A 27,876-nucleotide genomic window follows, 5' to 3' on the forward strand; every position below is an offset into this window, starting at 1 on the left:
TTTGATCTTTTTTTTTAGTGGAAGAAGAGAATCATTATTCCTGTATCATGATAAAACAGTGAAAAGAGTAAAACAATCTTTGTATTGTTGTGTAATTGGTGCATTCTTTTGATTTCACGAAGGAACTCTTGGTAAACTTGATACTATCACTGATTAACATGCAAAACCCTCTTCCCTAGTAAAAGTGGCACAATTGTGATTTTACCCTTTCGTCGTTAACTAAACATATCTCGAGATTAAAACAAGCAAATTGAACAAAACAAACGGCCTTTGAGAGCTAAGACTACGCCCTTGACGTTGATGTAAGCATCATTCCACAACGGTATTTTCTAATTGCCAAAGAGGGCGCTTTTTAGTTGCACAATTTTTTTTGAGACAGACTGTACGTCAGCAACGTGCCATTTTTCATATTTGCCCATATCTTGAAAATTATGTTAGATGAAATTCAATAGTAGATTGGTAAACTACATTCTATATCCTTCGAGTTATTCATATCCAACCAAAATAGATCAGGCAATCAGTCAGGCTGATAATTCTACATCTTTTCGATATTCAGAAATGTTCTGTTTACCCAACAATGCTGTAATTATAGACGTATCATTCAAATAGGATGATAAGACCTGTTCAGTTGTACCTGTTTGTTTTCACTTTGAGCAAGCAAAAACTGTCCCTAACGTCCCATTATTGTTTTATGTAAGGTTCAATATCACTAATTATCTATTACATAGTTTTCAATGGGACAATTTCGGGCGGAATTTTCTCATATTCAGAACTCTCACAGTTAAACGCCCCCAATATTCAGATGCCAAATGATCAAAAACTCAACAAAGGTTGACATGAGACTTTTCTTGTTTTAACACACTGAACATTAAAATGGCAGTGCGCTCTCAAAGCTGAAAGTTTTATTTTTCACAAGGTATGACGAATATTTAGTAAAACTTTATGCCGTGTGGATGAATTTGTGCAACAAATGAGAGAAAATATAGTCATTTTACAGCATTTAAGCCAAAAAATATTTCCATGTATCGCCCAGGCCTATAAGAGGCATATAAACGTAAGATTTAAAAATTGCTAGTAGGATGTGTTTATCATCAAAAATAAATAAGTAGTCTTCCCATTATTGTCAATCAGCAGTTACAGTGGCGTACCAAGGTGATTTTGCCGTCCTCTTTCCTTTATCAACATCCAGATGGGATGGGTTGAAAAGGTGAAAAGCAAAGAAAAAAAAGTTGAAATTTTTTTTTAATGTTTTTTTTTAAACATTCTGAAAAAATGCTCATGACTTTTAATAAGAAGCTTTCATATTATGTTTATTTCCGGGGACATATTTCGGCCACTTGAAAGACGCGCCACATTTGAAAACCGTTATCCAATCAGCGATTGGTATTACGACGTTGTCGCCCGAAGATTTGTTTGATGACGAAGGAACACAAACCGGCTACACTCTAAATTTTTTGCAACGGATAATGTAGTTGTGAACAAATGGTTAAACCGTTTGTTGGACTGTCTTGATGCTACGTACTTTGATTAAACCTGTGTATACATACAGTGCCTATATGACATAATAAATCCAATAAAACAGGAATAGGTGTCAATCGTCTTTTGGAAAAGGGCTCGCAATTGGTAACAGTCATTTCTTGGCTATTTATATTGCACTGAAAATACATGGTGTAATTTGTATAAAGAGCAAAGAATTGTCTTCTAACAATTACGAGCCATTTACCAAAAGACTAATGTTGACACATGTGGCCATTTAATGGTAATTATATATATCATAATAGGCACTGCATATACACAGCTTTATTCAAAGTACGTAGCATCAAGAGAGTGCAACAAGCGGTTCAACCATTTGTTCACAACTACATTAAAGTTTTAATGTACGATTTTTTTTAGAATATACCTTTAGTTTTTTCAAAACTGATTTGTTGGCATATTTGTAATACTTACACATGTTCCAACTTACATCTATGAGCAAACTGTCAAATTCGCCCTATTGGTAGTAAAACGGGTTGATTTTCTTTTGGTCCGACATATTATCATATTTTTCAGATTATGATAATATGTCGGAACGATCGCAAATCTTAGTCTCGTACGAAGCCAGTTTGGTTACGCTCCCTCTACATGTACCAAACTGGCTGCATATGAGACTAACTCTGAAACCGCACTCGGCGTCCTAATCCACAAAGTGCGAGATATTTCGAGTGATAGAGGTGAAGTTTATGATGTTGTTTCTTTGCAAATTCGCAATGTTTTTCGCGTTCAAATGTATTGGGAACTTAATGATTGCATATTAACTATTTTATCGTTTTGGAAGAAAAAAAAGAAAAATCTAAAAATTTTAATTTTAATTAATTGCAAAATTTAGAGTGTAGGATTGATACTACTAGTCGCACAGGTAGTTTTAATGATACCAATTAATACAATAATTATAATTATTTACACTGTTGTCATTTCTTTCTTGTTTATACGCAGAAGAAAATCATCTTGACAGTGCGGATGTTGGAGTCAATATACCGAAAAGTGATCATAACAACTATTACTTTTTATACATTTGATTGGTATGCTAAGGTATTAACTTATTTGAATTCAGCAATTAATCCACTAATATACGGCTTAACCAACGATCGCTATAGGTCACAGTTAGTAAAGGCATTCGTACCAAGGTATATGCTTAAACAAAAAGAAAGCAGTTCTATCCGCCATACACAGGCTAGTGCAGTTTCATCAAATTAACGTATTCAATACTCCCATTATTTAAGGCTGTGTTTCCACTGATATATAATTATGTTACTTTGAAATGGCCAGATTTCCCCTTCATTAAAACTAATTCAGCAGTGGCTATGTTCCTTGTTTTGCGGCAAGAGAGGCATTCTGAAGCCCTTCTGCTCAGGCCATTTTGTTCCCAAATCGAATGTGCGTCAACAGACTTACACATCACGCACTCACTGCACAGAGAGCGAGTTTCACCGAGCTTTTAAGATCGGTATACGTACCTTTGACACAATAATTAAAAAATATCAACGAGAAATGAGCTGCTTTTTAAAAAGACATTGAATAACGAAAAACCTTGCCATCTTGACTGAATGAAATGCTGATAATGAGTTTTTGGCGCTATTAATAAAGTGTCCCAGTCATTAACGCGGCTGTGTACTCTAGACATGGTTTCTTTCGCAAAATTGAGTTTTTTTGATAAGTTTGTACTTTGTTATGTTTTTATAAATACAAGGAATGAAAATCCAGATTTGTAAACTCCAACTGCAATATTTTAAGGATTTTATTTCACTATTCCACTCGTATTTGAAATTGAAAAGGAAAGAAAATCTTTGTTGTACCAGCAGGGTACACGCGCGCAACCGCGCATCGCGTTGCGTATCGCGCAATTTGTTAACGCACAAATACGCTACGCATACGCAACGCTTATCTACATGCGCGGCGCATCTTATGGAAGCACCACGGAAGCACTGATTTCACAAAACCTAGCGGTCAAATGGCTCCGTTTTAGCTGATAAAATGTGTGTTTTTCAAGTTCTTTCCCCCGATTTAAATATCAAGTTATGAATGGATTTCGCTCAAACTTCTCAAGGGGCTGTGGATTTACCCGATGTTCACGTTATATAAGGTAGAAAAACGAAAACTGCCGCATTCTCCTGTAAGATTCGATGAAAGTGCATAATGTGACCACTTTAAACTTCAACGGCCATTATTTCAATGTTCATTTTCTAAGTAAAATGACGATTTAGGTACACGATAACTCAATAAATACAACATCTATAGGTAAGCAAATATGATCATCGTAAAAAGCATGATCGACTCAAGAATCGGTTTTCTCATTTTTTTATATTTTGGTCTATTTATGATTTTAGGCATCATTTTGTGCAAATAGGCGTTTGTGAATTTTAAAAAGTTCAATTTGATACCTTATATGGTCAATATCTCCAAAAATAAGGCCAATATCAAAAAAAATAAAAAAAGTTTTTGGAATGGAGCCTCAAGATTGAGCTAAAAACAAAATAAAATATTTTGGAAAGAGTGTTTTTTGTTATGATGTACCTAACAAATATTGCCAAAAACTCACTTTTTTGTGATTTTCTTCATAATTGTTGTTTTTACCCCAAATCTGTATTTATATTAAGATTTATTGATGTCTTGCCTTCATAAAAATGTATACTTTTATATATCTTGCGCGAATAATTACAAAGTTATTGCACTTTTACTACATGCATATCTGAGAGTACACAGCCACCTTAATAATGTAATTGACTGAAAGCTGTAATATGAAGATTTGGCCCAAATGATTGTTTTCGTTTGGCCAACTTAAAAAGAAAGCGAGATAGAATTGACATCATAGTGCTGCAAAGAACATAAACAGAACTAACTTTGTGGCCATTAAGTTTATGTTTATTTTTCTTTTAAAAATTACGAGGGGTGTAGAAACATGTTTAGTGTAACAGTTCTTGGGCATGTTTACATATTATTCATGGTACCAATCTATACCTGGAATCTTCAAAACATGAGGGGGTAAAATTGGTACAGAAGCTATGTAAACAAAACTTGAAGGTAAAACATGAAAATAGAGCCAAACGCAAGTACATATGTTACCAATATAAAAATAAGCTATAAGTATAAAATTGATTTATTTATTTCACGTTATATATTATATAGTTGTAGTATATAAATAAACACACTTTTTAAGACGGCATTTGGCATTCAAATTGTCTATCAATATTTGTTTTATGTAACTCATATTAAAAAAGAAATTTCTTCCACTTAATTTTATTAATCACTAGGAAAACAAAATAAATTAATAAAATATTATAAACCATATTTATTCTAGAAGCGACACCGACACCTATGTGGCCACCGTGCGTGCTATATGCTCGCGTCTGTTAGCGTTGCCATGGTAGCTGAGTCTAAGTCCAATAGAAAATGAACTATTGCACTCCCGCGGAGTGCAATAGTCTTTTTCTTTAAAATCTTTGTATGAGTTACACAATTTAAAATAAGGATTGTGAAGAAAGGAGAATATGTTGCACTTCGTCCGGTTCTATGGTCAATCGTTGATTGTTATTTTTCTCTTTGAATGCCAAAATTGCATTGTGTACTTGACACTTTAAGTCATAGTTGCTCGTTTGTCTATCTGACTCTGAACTGACTATGCTTTGAAGAAGGGGAATCACCAGCGGTATAGTTAACGTGTACACGAGCTTAGATGTGTCGTCAACCTGCTTGGGGGCATTGATTAAATTTAGCATTGAGTAAGCAAGCCACAGAAAAATACCTTTAAACAACACAGTGCATAAACTTACTACGATTTGAAACCCTACAGCTTGGCAACTACAGACAACGTACCAAAATAATTCAGAACTAATCATAGATGATGAAGAAGGATTGCAATTTGGTCTTGATTTATCAATTTCCCTAGATTCTGCAATGATACTTTGGGAAAGGCTAAAATATCTATTATAGAATTTATTGACTTCGGATATTGCATATCCACACATTGCAATTATTAACAGAATTGCGATGTCGAGCTGTGCAAAGTTGAGTACCAAACCTACCCATGTGTAGATAATAAAATCTGTCATAGTAATAGTATAGGCAGATAAGATTTTAAATTCAGACAAGAATATTATTACGAACAAAACGATTAAACATAGGATTTGTTTACTATTTTTGTACCCACCTTGAATACAAAAATACCGTAAAACACCAAGTAGTATAAGATTAATAACATTTAATGGTAAACAAAAAAATAAAACGTATATTGTGTAAATAACAGAAAATGGAAAATTCATCCAGGCAGAGAAGGGAGAGATGTCATTCACAAAGTCGAATGTATATTGCTTTTTAAACGGTACCCGGGTGCAACGTCTAATATAATTCCGAACTTCGATATCCCAGGATATATGCGATTGCAGATTCATGTCCGAGTCTGTGTAGCCTTTCATACTCGGTACAAAATATGTACTATGCACCTTTATAGCATATTTCACTGCATGTTCTAGATGTTCATATTTGTTCCAAAGCAAAAATGAAATAATCGCTATAAAAACAAGGGTGCATAGGCAAAACAGCACGAGAAATATCAAATGAGTGTTAAAACTCACCATATACCGAAATACAGATGCACGTTTTACTTTGTATGTGTCATCAGTGAAATACATGACGATTATATCTAAGAAGCTAACTACGCTTATGAAAAGAAAAGTTAATATAAGTCGTACAGAAGACACGGATCTGGAACCACCATTCCAAGAAAACAGCAAATATTTCAGCCCAACGGGTACACTGTCATTTGATCCTATCCATACTTGGGAGTTTGAAATTTGAGTTGGTGCTTTTTTCTGCATTATCAGTTCTAAAATAATGAGGGGAAAATACCAGAAAACCAGAAGTTGCGTTAGTGTATTAACAGTCTTATAGTAAGCATGATGTAGAGTGACCTCTTCTTGTATAGTTTCAACCAGTTCATTGTTTGTTACTGACCAGCATTTGTTATAAGTGGATCTTAGTAGTACAAAATGAAGTGAATAGAAAAGTGCCGTTACATCTAAGAAACGGTCAGATATGAAAGATTGACAAATCTGATAATCGTTGCATGTTTCACGTATACTTCATTCAAAGTTGCGCATGTTGTATTACTATAAAGTGACAAAAAGTTAGCCAATATTAGAAGTCTGGCGGAGTCGGAATAAATCATGAAATTTGGACAGTCCGTTGTATCAACTCGAATTCTTGTGTAATAAACGTCCGAACTCAAGATTCCGAAGGAGGCGACTAAGTAGTTATCGTAAAAATCCCGCAAAAGATAACCTTTTCCCTTGCTTGACCAAATCCACGTGAATGGATCCAAAATGTTGGGGGTTTCATTCAGATAGGTTTCAGACTCTAAATCGGTGAAATGTAACTTCATGTATATGATGGCTGGCGAGAATGACATTAAAAGTTCAAGTTCTGATAGTGAATCGTTTGAAATTGTAAGCGCACAATTCGCTGTACTCAGGATTTGGTACGTTGACATAGCTGTTGAGTCATTGGTGGCAGACACAGTTGCGTCCATATTGGTAGCCTTCATTGCTGCAAATGTACGTGAATTCTCGGTAACCGCTGTTAAGAAAGATAAATGAAACGAATGAATTCATCTTTTGACAGGTTTATAAAAGAACTCGTTTGCTTTTTAGTTTAAGAGGTATTTTATTGTTAAATGTTACCCGTAATTATAACGCCATGATTAATTAAAGATAACAATGAAACAATATAGACAAGGTTATAAGGACAACACGGAAAAACAGTGGCATGCTTTGCGGGGAGGAGATAAGTTTAAGTGACCGCTTATGGGTTCGAGTTTCAACCAGCCTAATCATGAAGCTCCCGTTGTCAAGTGGTTAAGGCGTAGGTCTCGTAAACCTGAGGTCCTGGGTTCGATTCCCAGACGGGATCACTTTTTCTCCTTGTCTCCTTTATTATTTGCGACGGCGAACCTGATGAAAAATAATGTTTAGTTATAAGGACAATTTGGTTAAAAACAAACCGAGGTTTGAAAGACGGAAATTAACACATTTCAAAACGTTTCGACGTTTTACAGTGCAAGTGCCAATTGTCACCACAGAAGTACATACTAAAAAAAACAACTATACACACTATAATAGGCTGTTGCGCCGCAATCACGGGATTTCGGCAATGCAGACATTTGTTGCCAAAATCCAGGGATTTCGGTAGCTCCGATATCACAGGATTGCCATCCCAACACTAACCCTAATCCTAACCCTAACAATAACCCTAACCCTAACACTAACTTTAACCCTAACCCTAACCCAAACTCAAACCCTAACCCTACCCGACATAATCCCTAACCCTAACTCAAGCTCTGCCGAAATCCCGGGATTTAGATTTCATTGTAAAGGACGAATTACAAGTCAGGTAGAATTGAAGTTTGCTGTGACTGTAAAGTTGGGTATGACAACATTTTTTGCCTTTATGTTGACGTCTGAGGTGAAAAAGGTTTATAACAACCACCAACGTCGGTGCACGTAGTAACTGCGAAGTCGACACTGCTTAGCAACAATTTGGGCACGGACGCAAACGAGGGATCCTCAGCTCCGGTCACGCCATTGTTCGATTTAGAATACATATTTCGTCATTTTAGAATTATTAACGTATAGTCCTTGTCTGTTAAGGTTTCAACGGATAGTCTGTGGTCTAGTCTAAGAGCTCCTTGTGCAAAGAATAATTGACTACATAAAATCAGGAAAACGTTTAAATGTCAAACGTAGATATCTCAAAAGCCAATGTCATATTGGAGAGATTTACCAAATGATAGTTTGTTAAGTACTACTTATTATTTAGTAATTGGAAATCGGGAACATTTTGACAAAATCAATGTTTTTACATACCGGTATTACAACCCGTGAATAATAATTAGAGACAGAGCCTGGCTGACCTAATCTACTAAAACGTTAACGTTTGCCTTATGAACTCTAGTCTTACTGTAAAATGGCGCCTATTGTACGTCTAGACCTAAACTACATGTTCTTGAATCGTCACGTGATTTATTCAAATTAAATGGTGCAGGCGTTGAGGGGCTGCTATTTCTCCTCGCCACGTAATCACCATGGATACGTAGCTTCATCTACCGCCGTGGTTATAGGGATGGGCGGTCTAGATAGTCTGGGTTTATTTATTTCTTTCTTTATTTCTTTCTTTCTTTCTTTCTTTCTTTCTTTCTTTCTTTCTTTCTTTCTTTCTTTCTTTCTTTCTTTCTTTCTTTCTTTCTTTCTTTCTTTCTTTCTTTCTTTCTTTCTTTCTTTCTTTCTTTCTTTCTTTCTTTCTTTCTTTCTTTCTTTCTTTCTTTCTTTCTTTCTTTCTTTCTTTCTTTCTTTCTTTCTTTCTTTTTCTTTATTTATTTATTTATTTATTTATTTATTTATTTATTTATTTATTCACTTATTTACTTTGTAAAACTTATTATGTACTTTATTCATAGTTATTATTTAATAACATTCTACGATACTTAGGATTTGACATCTTACTATATAGCTGTATTGTTCGATACAGCAGTATTGATTTATTTAGCCATGTTTATAAATCATTACAATCATGTGACAACTTATCAGTGGTTGGTGTAGCTGAATGTTTCATAACCAAAGGGTCTCGCTTTCGACTACCACCTCTGGCGGTAAAGCTCTCCGTTCTTTGTGGGGCGCTCAATAAATGCCTATTATGTAATATTATTGTTAATTAATTATATCATCAAGTTCTGTTATTAACTTAGTCTATTTCGCGCTATAACCATTAGTTTCCTGTGGATGTTCATTTTAAAAAACAACCTCCCATGCGCGTAGCCAGCATTGTCAGTCGGTGGGGGGGTAAACGTCAGTATCGTCCATATTTTCCACTCTCCATCCCCTTTCCCTTCTCTTTCTCCCTCTCCTTCCTCTTCTCTTTCTCCCTCTCATTCCCCTTCTTTTCTCTCTTTTCTCACCTTTTTTCGTCCCCATTTTTTTGCTTCTCCGTCCCAATTTTAGGGGCAAATGACAGTCTGCCCCTGCACCCCCCTGCACCCCCCCCGCACCCCCGCACCCCCCAATGGCTAAGCTAATGCAAACTCCCTCTACAATATACTGGCTGATGAGAGTCCTTAAGGCTCCTAAAGCCACGTATTCAATTCAAATTCAAATTCAAATTAAAAACATGAACAGAACGATAACATTTCTTCTTATGCTTCCCTAAGTCAAGAAAAGTATGCATATAAATTGTATATAAATTGGCAATGGTTTAAATTTGTAGCCTATATACAACAAAATATCAGTATTTTCCATTCACATGCTGAACAGTTTTCCTTGCACAAAAAATGTTGAAAAACATTGCAATGAAATATATATTCATCAAAATATCCGCATTTTCCATTCAATGTTTAGCATGGTCAATTACCCAAATGATCCATTGTAGTGCAATGATCCATGTAAATACACACCGGAGTAATGGAAATGGAATGTTTGGTTTACTTCCCGGACTGCTTTGTATTTTGTGTAGCAAATAACCGGATCCATGATTTAAGGTGGCTATTTTAGGACGTTATGTCTTTGAAAAGGTTTAGTATGTCTTTAAAAAGGTTGAATATGTTTTTGAAAAGGTTTAATATGTTTTAGAAAAGGTCTTATATGTTTTCTGAAGAATGATGAAAGCAAAGAGAACATGCATCCTACAGTAATCGTTATGAAACTTTTCTTTAGTTTGAAGAAGGCTCTTTGTTCATAGTCAGTGGCGTAGTGACGGGGGATGGCCTTGGCGCCACCCTTAGGGGCGCCAAATCGACCAATTTAGCATCGATTCTACGCCCCTCGAAGTGATAAAGTAAAAATTTTCGCGTGCTAGGCGCGCATTTCAGCACAAAATTATTTGAAAGATCATTTTAAAACAAATTCAACTTCATTATAAACAAAAGTAATAGTGTTAGGTCCATTTGTCGCGCAATTATTCAAGAATGGGGAAAGGGAGCCATTATGTATCCTTAGACCTGAGCGCCACAACCTCTAGCTACGCCACTGTTCATAGCAGCCACTAGCCAGTGCAGTGGTTACTAAAGCCTCAGCTGTGTTCAGTACCCATATGATAATGGAAGGAAAAAAATAAGCATACGGTATCATACAGTATATCTTCAATCAGCTATTATTTCCTTTTAATGTTGCACCAACTCACTCAATATTAAAGTTATAGTCTTAAATTGTTTAAGATATATCAACACAGCATAAATTACACTGATAAATTGTGGCTGATACTGTCTCGATTTTGTGAGCCAAAGGGACAAGCCCCCCCCGGCCCGATTCGTGTGCCTAATAGTCTTCCTTACTTTCCCTTATATGCTTACCTTTTCCAGCAACCCCAGCTGTTAACAAGAGAAGACTAACAAATAAAACTGACATCTTTTGGTTTTCTGACGATTTCTGACAAAGTTATGGAAAATTCGCCGTTGTGTTCAGTTGAGACAAATTATATAGTGATGTTGTCTTCTTGTTGACTGGCTCACAGTTGACGTTGTATGTAACTAGAATACTGTAGAAGTTACGGAGCTGACTGATTTACCCAGGAAAGTTGCGTACACATATGTCGAGTAGGAGTAAGTGCAGCGCGGAAGTCAACGAGCCATGAATTTATGATGACGTGTTCCGTTAAAGTCCTGTTCCATTAGGAGGCCTTCAAAATTTACGAGGCCACATTTCCAGTTACACCCCGGTTAAAATTAGAATTGTGTAATTGCTTAAAAGTGATTTAAATCAAAAATGTATTTTTGAAATGAAAAATTTGGCAAACAACGAGAGAAACAGCAGTATTGACAAAGTTTATCACCATACAAATACATGTAGCCGATTTCTCTACTTAAGTAGAGACATTGCAGTTTACTGTAAAATCTATGCTACTAACTGAATATTGATGATGTTTACGATGTTTTGAATGTGCAAATCGCTCAATAGGCCTTTAATCACACATAGATACGTATTGTTGAATACATAGACAAACGAAAAAGGAAGTGCTCAAAGGTAATTAGGATCACCAAAAAATATTCAAAAGAAGTACTACAGGGGCTGGTTTTATTTAATGTAGTCCTACCTGGAGACATGTGTTACCGTCAAATGGTGGAAGGAATTTTCTTTTTTTACTTTTTTACTGCACTTTCTCCTCCTGTTGTATTGTGTAGTCCTACAACAGATGGAAATGTAATGTTATTTAATATAGTCCTACTGGGAGACATATTTTACAATGAAGTCCTAAAGTTTTTTTTTTCTTTTTCATTATGTAGTCCTACAACGAGGGGAGGGGGAGTTAGTCCTACTGGGCAAATTTGTTTTACCGTGTAGACTGTCAGTGTAGCCCTACAATGGAATTAGTTTACCTTAGTTTACTGTCTAGTCCTGCGGGGTAGAATATTCCACAGTAGTCATTTTTATTGAATGTGTAGCTGTACGGGGGACCTTTTTTACGGGGAGGGGACTGGGGACTTAAATACTTGGGGGGGGGGGGGACTGGGGGCTTAGTCCCCTGATGTCTTCAGCAACTTAATTCTCCAATGGTCACAGTATAGATTTCATTTAAAACTTGCCAACAATGAGATCTCTATGCATTTACAATCGCGAACCACGGGTGATCTATTTGTTACACAAGTTTGGTATCATACCGCAGGTATCGAACTTTTTCAAACGTTCGTATTGTTTTAAGATATGACCCCACAAAGTAGTGGAAACTGTTTTTTTTTTTTTTTTTTTTGTTTTTTATGTGTTTAATATATCGAATATCGTAAAACGTTCACCCACACTAAATTGTTAATCATCCTAAGCTTATACAGCCTTATGTTAATACAACAGTGATTATTAGAAATGCTGTGTTTAGTGCGTTTTATATATGAGACCGTACACTACGAATCAGCCGTAAAGTCGGCCCGGCAATTTTGTTTTATTTCGTGTTTAGAAAATATATGTATCCGATCTGGAGCAAAGAAATCTATTTTCAATCCAGCTTCAATTTACAAGAACAGGGCAGCAATCTTATTATACCTCGTGAACTCCTACAAAATGACATCGTTGTTGAAATATACAGATACAATTGCTAACGCTACTTTTTGTATGAACTCCTTATTTACCGTACGAATTTCCCTCTTTTTATCCTTTAAATCGAAGGTTCAAGGTGGTAAAATTATTTAGATTATTGCGATTACTACTGGCATTTCCTGTGAGTCTTCTTCTTCATTTTGCAGGTCATCTGGTTCTTTTGTCAATCTGTGATTGCTATTTTGAATATTGAATTCCAACACTGCACTGTGTACCCGAGATTTTAATTCATCTGCGCTCATTGTTCTACCTGATTCTGAACTGACTATACTTTGAAGAAGGGGAATCACTAGCGGTATGGTTAATGTGTACACGAGCTTAGATGTATCCGTAACCTGCTCGGTAACATCGGCTAAATGTAGCATCAAATAAGCTAGCCAAAGATACGAACCTTTAAAAAGAACAGTGCATAAACTCACTACCACCTGAAACCCTACAGGCTGGCAATTATTGACGACGTACCAAAATAATTCAGAACTAATCATTGATGATGAGGAAGGCTTGCCGTTTCCTCTTGATTTATCGATTTGCCCAGCTTCATTAATGGTTATCACAGTAAGGTTGTAAAATCTACAATAAAAGTTGTTGATTTCTGATATTACATATCCACACATTGCGATTATTAACAGAATTCCGAGGTCAAGTTGTTCAAAATTGAGCACCAAGCCTGCCCATGTAAAAATTATAAAATCTGTCATAACAATATTGCCCGTTGATATTTTATATTCAACCAAGAACGCTATGACAAATATTAGGGTTAACAATATGATTTGTTTACCATTTTTGTACCCACTTTGAATAAAAAGATACCGTAAAACGCAGAGTGAGGTTACATGTATGACAATAAATGGTAAACAAACAAATAAAACATATATTGTGTACATTACAGAAAAGGGAAGTTTATCCAGGCAGGGAAGGGGGAGATGTCGTTTACAAAATCGAATGTATACCGCTTGTTAAACGGTACCCGGATACAGCGCCTCATATAATTCCGAACTTCGATGTCCCAAGATATGTGTGATTGTAGATTCATGTCTCTGGAACCTTTTATACTCGGTACAAAATATGTACTGTGCATCTTTATAGCATATTTCACTGCATATTCCAGATGTTCATATTTGTTCCAAAGCAAAAATAAAATTATCCCAATAAAGAGAAGGATGCAAAAGCAAAAAAGAACAAGAAATGTCAAATGCGTGCTAAAACTAACCATATACCGAAAGACAGATGCACGTTTTACGTGGTATGTGTCATCAGTGAATTGCATTAAGATCAAATCTAGGAAAATAACCAGGTTTATAAAAAGGAAAGTTAATAGAAACCGTAGAGAAGATACAATTCTGGAACCATCCTTGCCACCATTCCAAGAAAACAGCCAATACTTAAACCCAACCGGTAGATCATTATTTGGTCCTATCCATACTTGAGTATTTGAAATACGAATTGGTGCTTTTTCTGGCTCTATTACCTCTAGAATAATAAGGGGAAAATACATAAGAACCAGAATCTGCGTTAGGGTATTGACCGTCAAGTAGAAAGCATTATCTATAATGATTTTTTCTTGTATAGTTTCAACCAGTTCATTGTTTGTTACTGACCAGCATTTGTTATAAGTGGATCTTAGTAGTACATAATGAAGTGAGTAAAAAAGTACGGTTACATCTAAGAAACGGTCAGATATGAAAGATTGACAAACTTGATAATCCTTGCACGTTTCACCTTTTTCATTTGAACTTGTGCATGCTCTATTACCATAAAGCGTTAAAAGGTTTGCCAATGTTACGAGTTTTGCCGAGTCGGAAACATTCATGAAATTTGAACACTTTGTTGTATTAACTTGAATGCTTGTATCATGAACATCTGATCTCAAGATTCCGAAAGAAGCAACCAAGTAGTTATCGTAAAAACCGCGTAAAAGATAACCTTTTCCCTTGCTAGCCCAAATCCACGTGAATGGATCCAGAATGTTTGGGGTTTCATTCAGATATGCGGTTTCAGACTCAAATTCTAAATCAATGAAATTTAACTTCATGTATATAAGAGCTGGCGAGAGAGTCATTAAAAGTTCAAGTTTGGAGAGAGAATCGTTAGAAATTGTAAGCGTACAATTCGTTGTACTGAGAAATTGGTCCACGGACATATTTGGTGAGTCTTTGGTGGTAGTTATAACTGTATCCTCAGGTACAGGTGTAGTCATAGTTGCTACAAATATACTTGATTCCTTGGTAACATCTACACCTGTAGTAAAAAGATAAATAAAAAGATGGAATTATTTGTAAAAGTTTTATAAACGAATTCGTCTTTTGATTGATGACGTTTTATTGTTAAGTGTTGCCCTAACATGATTATAAAAAAGAATGGTCATAGTATACCAGTGAACAATGACTTCTACATCTGATATTTATATTATCATGGTGACTTTTCGCGCATGCCATATTCTTTCCTGTCACGTTTGTGTATGAAAATACTCCGCCACCCCTTGTGAACGCATGCTGTGCAACACATGTCCCGCGCATACAGATTAAAGTCTTTCTTTCATAAAAGTGGTATCATGTTTTCTTCTCACATACATGAATAGGTATAAAACGTAGAGATAATACGCCACTAATAGGTAGGGTATCCAAGTCGAGGGTCCAGGGATTTCTTTTTCTAGGTTCCCTCACGCCATATTTTAGGTACAATTCTGGTTTACCCTGCACACCCTGCGTTTTCAATATAGTTCTGGTTTACCCTGCGCACACCATTTTTAGGGTTAGGATTTTGGTTAGGGTTAGGTTTGGGTTAGGGTAGGTTAGGATTAGGGTTAGAATTATACTTGTGCGCAGGATACATCATAATTATTAATCTATTGATGAGCGAAAGGCGATTAGTATTTGACCAATGAGGTAGTGGCGTGTTTCCCAACACAACAAAAAGCGCTCTACTTCATTGGCTAAAAATCAATCGCTGTCTCTCAGCGATATAGTATAAATTCAGCTTTAGGTGTTATGATTGCAGACAAGATCTGCTCCTGTTTTAATCCCCTGCTTTTAGATTTCTGAACAAAAGAGAAACTAAAACTCAGAACTTGAAACTAGGGAATGTTGTAAGTTTTTTTTCACATATAAATTATTATATTTGAGTTCGGGTGTCGTGTAATATTGGCCGGATCTGGTCCGTGAGACGTCGTCGACAGCCCCTGGCTCTAGGTCGTCTAGAAGGCTCTGGCAGCTAACTTATTTTTCATAATTGTCACACTCCAGCGTAGTGACTATTAAAATATCGTTAGCTGTGTGTATCACTCATAAACGCGGGGAAATAAAACCCAAATGCGCATTATATCAGGAGGGTGAGAGTTCATAGGGACAATGTCGGGAACTACGTCACGCTATTGTTCGACCTAGGCTACATCATTTTTAACGCATGCGTGTTCGTCAATACAGGTTTGGTTACGTCATTTCGGATGCCCATCCCATTGGTCCATTATTCTTGATTATATATTCTTTCAACTAGCGCTTTTCATTTTAACATCTTTAATTTGAGTACTTCTTCGTATTCAAAGTGCATTAAACTATACGTTGTACATTGTTGTTGATTTAATTAAATAGGATAAGTTTCTCCCTAATCCCGGTAAGTATGCCTATACTAATATTAGCCTTAATATTTTCCCTGTATACACTTACCCTTTTCAGCCACCACAGTTGTTAACAAGAGAAGACTACAGAAAAAACCTGACATCTTTGGTTGGTTAACGATGAACTAGTTCCGCACTTGTCAGGTCCACGTTGCCTCAAAAAAGATGTGGCAAGATTCGATGCTGCACATGTATAGATAAAGTTAAATCGAAAACTCAAAATATGTTCGCAACTTACATGCTACAGTTCCGTCCGGTACCACGATATTTCATCTGGCATGTGATTGGTCACGTGACCAACGACGGGGAAGATTTTGCAAAGATTTTTCCCGGGCATATGACAGTTGAAACCGGAGTCCATCTTTTCTTTCATGGCTCATATCTCCCGCACTCTCTCCAAATAAGCTTCCCTGGACGCTCCGTTTGGATCTTTTGCAGTGATTGCATAGTTCTGAGCTTCACCGGCGTTATGTCTACGGTGCTGGTTTAACCTAGCACCTAGGGACTGTCTCTCTTACGTAGGTTTCACTACTATTTCAATAGCCGCACAGGTCATACTATAAATCAGATTGCCCTGTTTGTCTCAGAACTCTACAGTGTTTCAATGACTGCAAAACATCCAAACATTTCTTCAAGCCAGAGAAAGGTGTGATCCTCGACAAAGAAGAAAAGGGACGTACCAGGGAAGCCATTTGGGAGACATTGGAGGAGCCAGCCATTATCAAAAAAAATTGTCCCCTCTTTTAACTATCTTTTGCCTGGCACCATTCTTTGCAAATTTTTTCGCCGTAGTTTGTCACGTGACCAATCAGATACCTGATGAAGCCTGGAAGTACCGGAAGCAACTGTAACATGTGAGTTACAAATTTATTTCCAGTATTTGAGTTGAATATATTTGAAGAGCTTTGTTGCAAAAGCCCTTTTAAACAAGCTGTTTTAATTGTTCAAGTATTACTTGTCGATTTGTTTCAATTTGGGTTCGGTTAAAGTGTTGATAAATAGAAACTAAAAAAATAGGTTTGATACCATTTTCAAGCCTTCCTATTTTTTATTATTTCTTTTATATCGCGCCTTTTGTGGATGTAAGCAGTACGACAGCAACTTCGTGACCTCTTTTGTTCGACAGAAAATTTATACGGGTTGGTGAACACGGGTTACGTAACACAATGTTGAAATTTTAGCCGGCAAACGCTTTTTATCAAAATAGCTCCAGAAATGGAAGACACGGGTCGTATATTGCATCATTCATGTACCCTGACCTGACCACAGATAAGACATCAAACATTTGTGTAAAGCAACAAATAACGTGTAAAAGTTGAATTAAATGGAAAAAAAGAAGCTTGAACATGTCCAAAGTAGCTCGGAAAATGAGAAAATTGCATGTCACGAACACAAAAATGTTCATATCATCAAGCAAGAAAAAGCGCCGGAATCAAAAATGGGTGTCATGTTATAGAATAACTTAAGTTAGCTTGCCTGAAAATTTCGTGAATTTTGGTTGGGGTATATTCGTAGTCGTATATTGAACATGTTGAAATGTTTATCTTTGTGCGTGACTACTGTCACGCCATATATTGTACGGCCGATGTTTTTCCTGCAAAGAAACTTTCATTGTCAATTGTCCATTGTTGGTTATTTAACTTGAAAATAATACTCCCAACGTTCAAACAATTTTAAAAGTCAGCATAAAGGTTTGTGTTACATTATTTGGACGGTGTTAATTCATTCCAGAAATAGAATGTACGAGTGAGGCACTGAGTGGGAATAACATTGCTATTATTGTCACCGAATTAATCATATCTCTGGTATGGCTTAGTGGTAAATACATGTATTTGGAAGTTCGATCTTGGTTCGAACCCCGCAAGCACCTCTCTTTGATTTTTGATTTGATTTTAACTCATATTTTTAAATCCTAGTTTTCATATTTTTATTAAAGCCATAATATACGATTTCGGGCAAATTTGAAGTTTTGTTATTCCAAAAATTATAACAATATTTATAATATTAGTAAATAACTGTCAGGAATGGTTTCACGTTACATTTGAAGCAGAAGTAGGGAGATGTCTTGACCGCTTAACTGTGGTGTTCTATGGGGGATTTGTCTAGACGACGAACTTGGCTGATTCCAATTATATTAGGTGTAATCCGAGGTGTAAGTTGAACATTGTGTAAAAATTACAAATATGCCAAAATATTAGGTTTGAAATTCGTGCATCTCATGATTTGATATGTATGCATAAAAGCTCATAAAATATGTTGCCGATATGGGAGGGGTCTAGTCCAATTAAAAAATCGTGAAAATCTGTGTTGACGTTCCTTTATTTGCTAGGCCTAGGCCTATATATATTCTTGAACTTTTAAAAATTACTTAAGTTTGACATGCTTTATTTGATTATATCATATTGAAAGCTACTGAACTTAAATGCTTTTTTTTTTAAAGATATGAACTCGAATGTAGGATTAGGCTTAAACATGAACAAGAAATAAATCATGAAAAAAGTGGGCCTTCAAGCCGACATTCATTAGGCCTATATTATTAAAGACAAAATGGAGAGGAAAAATAAAAGAAAAACGAACTGAAAAATTCCACATCATCGATAAGATAACATGGGAATCGAACTCTCAACCTTCGGCACTGCACACCTTCGCTCTGTCTACTAAGCCATCGCAACTTGTTCGGGCAAAGGGTATTCTTTTGCTATCTTATTTCTCGTTCAACGTTCTTTGACGACTACAATATTTTGTTACACAATAGAGTATTTTGCATTTATAAAATATATAACAATAGACGTTTTTAATTGCTATATTAATCAATATAACATGTATAATAGACAGCACCGGCTGGGATCCATTTCGTGAAGCATCGTGACACTTGCAACGTGCGCTTCCGGCACGAGGACTCAAAGAACGCAACTTTTCAACCTACGACTAGGTTGTTCCACCGCTCATTTTCGCTGAAATTTTAATACAAGCTGTGGTTAATTAATGTCTATCACAACAGAAAAGCATTAGACCGGCGTTTTCTCAAAGCTGCAGATATAACCATTTTAGTGATCGTGACATGCATTTTTTCTCATTTTTAGGCTACTTCGCGCACCAAAAGCATTCATTTTTTCCACATAATTCAACTTTTACACGTTATTCTTTGCCTTATACTCATGTTTCATATCTTATCTATGGGCTCAATATGGAAATGAAGGGAGAAACGACTCGTGTATTCCATTGTTTTGATGTTTTCTAAAAAACCGTATTTGCCACCTGATTTTCAACATTGCGTTACGTAACAGCAGAGGTCACGCCGGTAAAAATTACCGGAAGTGAGCTAAGTTGCTCTCGTACTGTAAGGGCTTTTGAAACAAAATAAATTTACCCCTTTTCTAGAAACCACCTTTGCAATCAAATATGAGCCCATTTGTGTGCACTACTTTATGTAACTTGACTATGCTTTCAAAATCGAAAAGAAAAAATGCAATATCTCATTTACTTTTTTAATTATATCCGGCAAAATGACATTTTTGAGCATTTCAGGAGCTACAGCTTTCGTTAATTACAATAATTTGTTTTCAAACATACTGACCCCAAAACAGTTCCTTTTGGTTTTAATAGTTAAAAAACATTCAAGGCTACTATTATACATCAAAAACGTATTTTCCCAAAATTTTATATTAATTTTAAGTTCAGATTTCCGGAAATTCCCCAAGATTTCCCAAACGGAAAATATACGATATCTCCGGAAGGGAATATGGTATAAAGGTCAAACAACCACCAAAATGTGCATTTCTACCCACACTATAATTTCATGCCAATAACTCAATTTCAGCCAAAAGTGGATGGAAGGGCTTTTGCAGCAGAGCTCTTCATTTACTGAATGACTATTCTACACCATGATATTCGATGATGTGCTTTAATAGCTGAGACAACTTACAGACAATGTTGTATATTCTCTAGATCAACACAGTTGACTTGTATTTAACCTTCCAGTGCAAGCGTTGTGAAGAGTTGTTCGGAAGTCAGCAAAAAAGTGTGCTAACCTACACTAAAGTCAGTATGATGTCAAAGGTATTGCCATAATCGCCTTTGCGCTAGTCGGTGTGCGGACAACGATTAAAATCTAGCGGTCTTTCGATGAGAGATTTGAAACCAATATTATGTACTGTGCTCATTCGGTGAATTTTGGGTCGAAATATAAAATATTAAAAAATAAATCAACATTTTGAATTTTTTTGGGTTAAAATGGGTATATTTTATCTAATGAATCAAATGGTAAAATAGCATTTTTGATTTAAACGTATGTCAAAAACTACATTAAAGATTTAACTTCACCACTACACGATTTGTTTGCTCACCTGGAACATATTCACTAACTCAACTAGTGTCTTCAAGATATGGCGATGCTATGATGGTATCTTATCAACAATTGGAATATCTCTCGCTGATGACGTCATGTAATTGAGTCCTTATGTGTATGGCTTCAAGAACTTCCGTTCGATCCCCAGGTTGGAGCACCTTGACGTTATCTCAATCAATCTAGTGACCTTTTGATCTCACTACATGTTCTCTGACCGCTGATTCGGAACTGCCAGAGGTAGACTTGTGTTCACTAAGCCTTTTCTCAAGCTTCCTGGCAGATTCACCGATGTAACAAGCGTCACCATCAGCGCCGGCGATTTTATACAATCCCAGACTGTTTAATGGGTTCTGTCTTTTCTTTATGGGCTACAAGCGCACTCCGAAGTGTATTTTGTGGTTTGAAGGTGGTGGATACTCCCGCAGTCTTGAACGCTCTGCTTAACTTTTCAGAAACGCCTTCTATGGCTGTTTCCGATTCTTGGTTCTGAGAAGATCGTTTTCTTTGGGGTGACCGCGAAGGAAAGTCCAGTATTTGTAACAGCAGTTCCTTAGCGCGTACTTTACATGCGCTATATCCTCTGCTTTATCTGTCGGGCTGTGACGACAGTTTCCACGCGGTAGAGTAGCGTACTAACGACAATGAGCTTGTGCTTAAGTGGATGATGAGAGGAAAAGTTCAAATATTGCTCTGTGTGAGTAGGTTTCTATAAACCATGACTTTGAGAGTTCCAAGGTTGGCGACAAACCAAAGTGTCAAGGAAGGGTAAATTTGAACTCCCGCATAAAATTGAAGTTAGGATCAATGTTATTAATGTAATCTACTGCTACGTATGAATATCCACTCGTAGAATACAAAGTTGTTACACATTTCTTACTTCGAGACTGTACCATTATTCCATTCTTATTATGATTCATCAAATTTCTATCAAAACTGAAACTATGCTAAACAGATAAATGTAGATATTATCAAACTAACGTCCTGTGTGTTTCGTTTATAAAATTATTTGAAGCAATCTTTACATTTGTGTACTTAAGCTTTTTGAAACTATTAATTAAGGTCAAGTGATTATTTCTCAATTACTTAAGAATGATACATCCGCTTCATTTAATAGTTGAGATTAGAAGCCATGGCCTGGTGTAGCCAATACGGTTGTTTGATGACATATAGAATTGTATTCGTTTTTAAGAAAAGTTGAACTCTGATGTGGCTATTTATCTGAAATTGTGTTGGCATCTTTACAAGGGGTATGCACGTGTAAAAATGTGAAATTTTCAAACTACTTTTTATCATAAAATAAAAGTAAAACGTCATATTATTGGGCTAAATTAAAAATATGTAAATATGTGAGAAACATGTAATAATGACTTAGGCAGTTGGGTTATGAGTGTGACGGTTTACAGAATAGAAATTACCACAAAACGACAGAAAAAGATTATCGGGTGATGCTGATGAGACTTTGACTGCTTGTACGCGGTCTGTTATCTTTTTCGTCCATGGTAAACTACAAAGTAATTTACAATAATTATAGAATAGGTGCGTGTTAAGGAAGGGGTATGAACGTTTGGACAGTATTTATTGTGGGACATTAGAGCACATCAGACATATCGAATTGCATTCTGAATACGAAGAATGTCCTTCTGATATCAAATAATTTTGATTTTTGAAATTCGCAATGTAATACACATTTTATAGCAAATCATTAAACATTGATATTTTTGATATTTAACAGTACTTGAAGTAAACTTTATAAATCTGATGATTTATACTTAGAGCGTATGTAGGTGGGATGAAAAGCCGACGATCAATTGACAATTTTGACCTTTCGTATTGAAGATATTTCCCAAAACACCAACAAAAAAATAGGTCTTTTTGGGAAAAAAATCCCTATCTTCAATATAAAAGGTCAAAATTTTCAATTGATCGTCGGCTTTTCCTCACAGCTACATACACTTTAAGAATATATCATTAGATTTATACAATTTACTTCGAGGACTGTTATAATTTCAAAATGTGAAAAATATCAAATTTTAATAATTTGTCATAAAATTTGTATTATATCGTGAATTTCAAAAATGAAAATTATTTGATATCAGAAAGACATGCTTCGTATTCAGAATGCAATTCGATACGTCTGAGATGCTCTCATGTCCCACAAAAAATACTGTCGAAACGCCATAAACGCTCATTAAAGGAAATGATGCACCATAAGAACAGCATGTCTAGCGTTAATTGTTCATTAGATGGTTTTATTAAAGTTCTGTATATAATTTGAACGTAAAATAAAATAGTTCCATAACATTATAAGACTATAAGCATGAGCTATTAAGGATTTTATGGAATTTCGGGATTTTAGCCGTCATCTTGGATTTAAGGTGGAAAATGAGGTGGACAGAGACTTTTGTTTTATTTCTTTCATCCAAAGTAACATTAATCAAAGTGGTATTGGCAGGAAAAAGGTTTTTTTTTCTGGGATGGACCTCCCTTTTATACGTCTCCTTAATATTATAGTTCTTCTGGTTCCTTTGTCAATCTTTGATTGTTATTTTCCTCACTGAATTCCAACACTGCATTATGTACTCGAGACTTTAAGTCATATTCAATCGTTCTTCGATCTGACTCGGAACTGAGTATGCTTTGAAGAAGGGGAATCACCAGCGGTATGGATAATGTGTACACGAGCTTAGATGTATCTGCAAGTTGCTCGGTGGCATGGGCTAAATTGAGCATCGAGTAACCAAGCCAAAGAAAAGCGCCTTTAAATTGGACAGTGCACAACCCCACTACCACTTGATACCCTAAAGGCTGGCAATTGTTGACGACGTACCAAAATAATTCAGAACTGATCATTGATGATGAGGAAGGCTTGGCCTTTCCCCCTTGATTTATCAATTTTTCTAGTTTCGTTGATGATATTCTGAGAAAGGTTGAAATATATATTGTAAAAATTGTTAGCTTCTGAGATTGTATATCCACACATTGCAATAATTAACAGAATTGCGAGGTCAAGTTGTTCAAAATTGAGCACTAAGCCTGCCCATGTGTAGATAATAAAATACGTCACGGTAATATTACCACATGACAATTTATATTCAACGAAGAGCCCTATTACACAAAATACGATTAAGCAAAAGATACGTGTACCAGTTTTGAAGCCAACTTGAATACAAGAAAAACGTACAACAAAAAGTAGAATGACATTAATGACGACAAATGGAAAACAAAGAAATAAAACATACATTGTGTAAAGTAAAGAAAGAGCGTAGTTTATCGAGGCTGGGAAAGGGGATATGACATTTACAAAGTCGAATGTATATCGCTTATTAAACGGTACCCGGATGCAATGTTTCATGTAATTCCGAACTTCGATGTCCCAGGATAAGTGCGATGGCAGATTCATGTTTGCGGAGCCTCTCATACTCGGTACAAAATATGTACTATGTATATTTATAGCATATTTTACTGCAGTTTTTAGATATCCGTGTTTGTTCTGAATTAAAAAGAAAACAACCGTTATAAAGACAAAGGAGCAAAGACAAAACAGCACGAGAAATATCAAGTGAGTGTTAAAACTAATCATATATCGAAATACAGAGGCACGTTTAACGCGGTATGTTTCATCAGTAAAATACATTACAATTAAATCTATGAAACTAACCAGGTTTATGAAAAGGAAGATTAATAGAAATCTTAGAGAAGACACCAATCGGGAACCACCATTCCAAGAAAATAGGCAATATTTCAGCCCAACCGGTACACTATCATTTGGTCCTATCCATACTTGGGAATTTGAAATATGTATTGGTGTTTTTTTCTGCATTATCAACTCTAAAATTATGAGGGGAAAGTACATGAGAACCATTATCTGCGTTATGGTATTAATAATATAATAGTAAGCATTATCCATTTTGTTTTTTTCTTGTATAGTTTCAACCAGTCCATTGTTTGTTACGGACCAGCATTTGTTATAAATGGATCTTAGCAGTACGTAATGAAGTGAATAGAAGAGTACTGTTACATCTGTTACACCTGAGAAACGGCGATCAGACATGAAAGATTGACAAACCTGAAACTCGTTACATGTCTCACGTTTTGCATTCAAATTTCCGCATGCTCCGTTACTAGAAAGCGTCAAAAGGTTAGCCAATATTAAGAGTTTTGTTGAGTCGGAAACATTCATGAAATTTGGACACTCCATTGTATTAATGCGAATGCTTGTGTCATGGACACCAGATTTCAGGATTCCGAAGGAGGAGACCAAGTAGTTATCAAAAAAACCTCTTAGAAGATAACCTTTTCCCTTCCTTGCCCAAATCCAGGTGAATGGATCCAGAATATTTCGGGTTTCATTCAGATAGGCGGTTTCAGACTCAAATTCTAAATCGGTGAAATGTAACTTCATGTATATAATTGCTGGCGAGAGTGCCATTAGAAGTTTAAGTTCGGAGAGCGAGTTGTTGGAAATTGTAAGCGTACAATTTGTTGCACCCAGGAATTGGTCCGAAGACATAGCCATTGCGTCTGCATTGGTAGCCACCGTTAATACAAGTGTTCTCGATTCCTCGGAAACATCTATTAACAAAGGTAAATGAAAAGAGTGAATTCATCTTTGAACAATCTTCTTAAAGATCTTTTTTCTGTAAAACATGTTAACTGATAGAACGGAAAGGTCATATAGCTAGCATACCATTACTTGTCACTTTGAAAACAAAGATGAGGTTAAAGGGATGAGACCGCTAGTCCAAAGATTCGATAATCATATTTAATGTTCGCTAGTCCGAATATAAGATTTGTTAGTCTTAAAAAAAGTTCGTCAGAACGACAAATAAAAATGGTTCGCCAGTCGAAAGTTAGTATTAGAATTAGGTTTTTGGTTAAGGGATAGGTTAGGTTGATGTTAAAGGTAAGGTTAGGATTAGGGTATTTAATTCGGATTAGCCACTATTAGACTAACGAAACTTAGGACTAAGTTTGTCTCGTCTCAAGTTGAGAGTAAAGCTATGTTGGATTTCGCAGTTGCAGATTGGAATCAGTTCGTTTACGCGGTTGCGTCGCCAGCGTACGGATAAATAATCCTTCAACGCGTGTGTATACACCGCGTGGGATTAGATTGTCGCGCCATTAGACTGCCACTGCGAAATCGAAGATGTCGTGACGTTCAACTTGAGAGGAGACACGCCATTCGCGATGCAACAGGATCACTTACCATAGCGATAGGTGAAAACAGTTTTGTAATGTATTGCCCGGCACTATATAAAGCAGGCTGCATTCATCACTTCCGTTTTGTATTTACGATCCTTTTATATTCAATGGTGCGATGCGTACGTCTCGTGCAGGGCAATACATTCAAAAATTGTTTTTACATTTTGCTATGGTAATAAATCCTGTTGCATCACTACTTCTATGACAAATATCGGACCTACAGATAGCGGATGTAGAGCCCTTTAAAGACGGTAAATAACACATTTAATAAGGTTAAAAACGGTTTCAATAGTTTTGCCGTTTCACATGCGAGATTTGTGTCAATTCTCACTGCAGAGGAACATAATACAAATTTTCACAGCGTTTTAATAGTTTCGCCGTCATAACGCATAATAAAGGAGGAATTAAAAGAAAAGGGGTCCATGGGATTTAACCTACATGTAGTACCACCTTTTAAAAGTTGTGACTTCACCCACGGGACCGCCATTGGCACTGGTTCTATGCTCTAGGTTATGATACACTTGGTTGGTATTGTGTAAAGTATTTGGTAATAATTATTTATCTGTATTTCACATTGAATGATTGGCGTGGGTGTTCTTTATACTATTGCATTGTGATTCAATGATCCATATATGGATAGCCATTTTCGTATATAACTGAAATCACATAGAATGTTTAATTTCCCGACTTCCTCGTCAAGTATCACATACATGTATAATAGACCTACAACAATTTTTCATACCAACAAAGTATGATATTTTGCATGAATTCGTGCTTTTTATCGCGCATACTAGCAAATTACTGACCCTCATTTAATGGGCATTAACTTTAATCCAATGCACGGTAAACCCCATGTAGTATGTAGGCCTACAGATGTACAGTACAAAGAACTGCTGAAGTTCACGCTGTATATTAAAACATGGATTAATGTGTGTAGGAACATGTCTCTCCCATGGGTTCAAAGGATATGTAATAATGCAGGGTTATGGGGGCAATGAAGATCCAGGTTATTGCTATTTCTATACACACAAATAAGTTGCCAATCTAATTAAACTGTGAACGAGGATAGCTAGCTCTATACTACTTTGCAGATTACTACTCAATCATGTTATTATTATGTACATTTTGTCTTTTCTTTGGTAGAAGAAGGCTCTGAGGCTCACGACTATTTCCCTTTAGTTGCTAATGCTACTAAAACTACATTATAATTGTGTGTAGGCCTACCATTCATTAAAAATAAATCCCACAATGAAGTCCGTGATCAGTTTACATGCCGTCAATCAAATCATTTATTACAAGCTAAATTTACATAAAGAAAGTCCGCACTTGATCCTGATCGTATTTACAATTTGATTGAGCAGAATTTTGTTAGCGCCAATATTAGGTTTTGGTGTAGGACGAGTTACATAAGTGCGAACTTTCTTTATGTGAGTATTTTATATCAATTCATCATAAGGCATACCGTATTTCACGTTGTGGTTGATACTGTCACGAGTTTAGGAGCCAGGGGGGAATGTTCTCCAACCCCTGGTGTACTTATCATTAGTAGCCTTTTTTTCTTCCCCTTACATGCTTTAGTTGCTTACCTTTTCCTTTTACCGCAGCTGTTAACAAAAGAAGACTAACGAATATTAAAGCTGGCATTTTTTGTTAATTGTAGACCGGGATTGTAGATTAACTGGTTTGAGCTTGTCAAATCACCGTTGCTTAAGAAAATGTATTGGACGATGCGATGCTGGTTTCAGCTGAGACGAATAATACAGGTGATGTTGTCTTTATGAGTGCAGCAAGCTATGTTCTGTGGTCACTTTGTATAGCACTAAATCGCACTGTAGACTTTACGAAGACTGAGATAAAGTCTGTATGTTCAGTGGCAGTGACTGCAGCTAGCTCTGAAGTCAACGGACCTTGAACCATGACTTTCCTGTTGATCCCCCGCACATAGATCTGTATTGTTGAATAACTCAGTCTAAACGCAGGACAACCGATCTTTTGTTCTGCTTAGTCGCGCTAAAAGTCGATCGATACATGTTAAAATCAACACAATTCCGAGATACACCTTTTTGCTATGAAATTTATTTTCTCGGTCAAATATAAAGCAAAACATAGTG

At 36.1% G+C, this 27,876-nt stretch overlaps 2 protein-coding genes across 2 annotated transcripts; both read right to left on the reverse strand.

Moving 5' to 3' along the window:
- Positions 1–11,661: 11,661 nt before the first annotated feature.
- On the reverse strand, positions 11,662–21,447 carry LOC140169412 (uncharacterized). The gene is made up of 4 exons (XM_072192671.1): positions 20,562–21,447; positions 16,265–16,398; positions 13,813–14,840; positions 11,662–11,697 (listed from the first exon to the last, which is right to left on the reverse strand). Exons 2-4 carry the CDS (start codon positions 16,317–16,319, stop codon positions 11,662–11,664), a joined length of 1,119 nt encoding a protein of 372 aa, XP_072048772.1. The 5' UTR covers positions 16,320–16,398; positions 20,562–21,447.
- Positions 21,448–22,774: 1,327 nt separating this feature from the next.
- LOC140170081 (uncharacterized) lies at positions 22,775–27,710 on the reverse strand. The gene is made up of 3 exons (XM_072193399.1): positions 27,352–27,710; positions 24,630–25,135; positions 22,775–24,053 (listed from the first exon to the last, which is right to left on the reverse strand). The coding sequence occupies exons 1-3, from the start codon at positions 27,407–27,409 to the stop codon at positions 23,400–23,402; spliced, it is 1,218 nt and encodes a 405-aa protein (XP_072049500.1). The 5' UTR covers positions 27,410–27,710; the 3' UTR covers positions 22,775–23,399.
- Positions 27,711–27,876: the final 166 nt, after the last annotated feature.

This window comes from Amphiura filiformis, chromosome 14 (genome assembly GCF_039555335.1).
Source record: "Amphiura filiformis chromosome 14, Afil_fr2py, whole genome shotgun sequence".
NCBI lineage: Eukaryota > Metazoa > Echinodermata > Ophiuroidea > Amphilepidida > Amphiuridae > Amphiura > Amphiura filiformis.

Coding starts and splice junctions, on each gene's coding strand:
- LOC140169412 (XM_072192671.1), bottom strand. CDS start 16,319: ATGTCAGGTTTTTTCTGTAGTCTTCTCTTGTTAACAACTGTGGTGGCT. Junction 14,841..16,264: donor AACTGTGGTGGCTGAAAAGG/GTAAGTGTATAC, acceptor TTTTTACTACAG/GTGTAGATGTTACCAAGGAA. Junction 11,698..13,812: donor CATCTGTCTTTCGGTATATG/GTTAGTTTTAGC, acceptor CATCTGTTGTAG/GACTACACAATACAACAGGA.
- LOC140170081 (XM_072193399.1), bottom strand. CDS start 27,409: ATGCCAGCTTTAATATTCGTTAGTCTTCTTTTGTTAACAGCTGCGGTA. Junction 25,136..27,351: donor AGCTGCGGTAAAAGGAAAAG/GTAAGCAACTAA, acceptor CTTTGTTAATAG/ATGTTTCCGAGGAATCGAGA. Junction 24,054..24,629: donor AGACATGTAACGAGTTTCAG/GTTTGTCAATCT, acceptor TTTTTAATTCAG/AACAAACACGGATATCTAAA.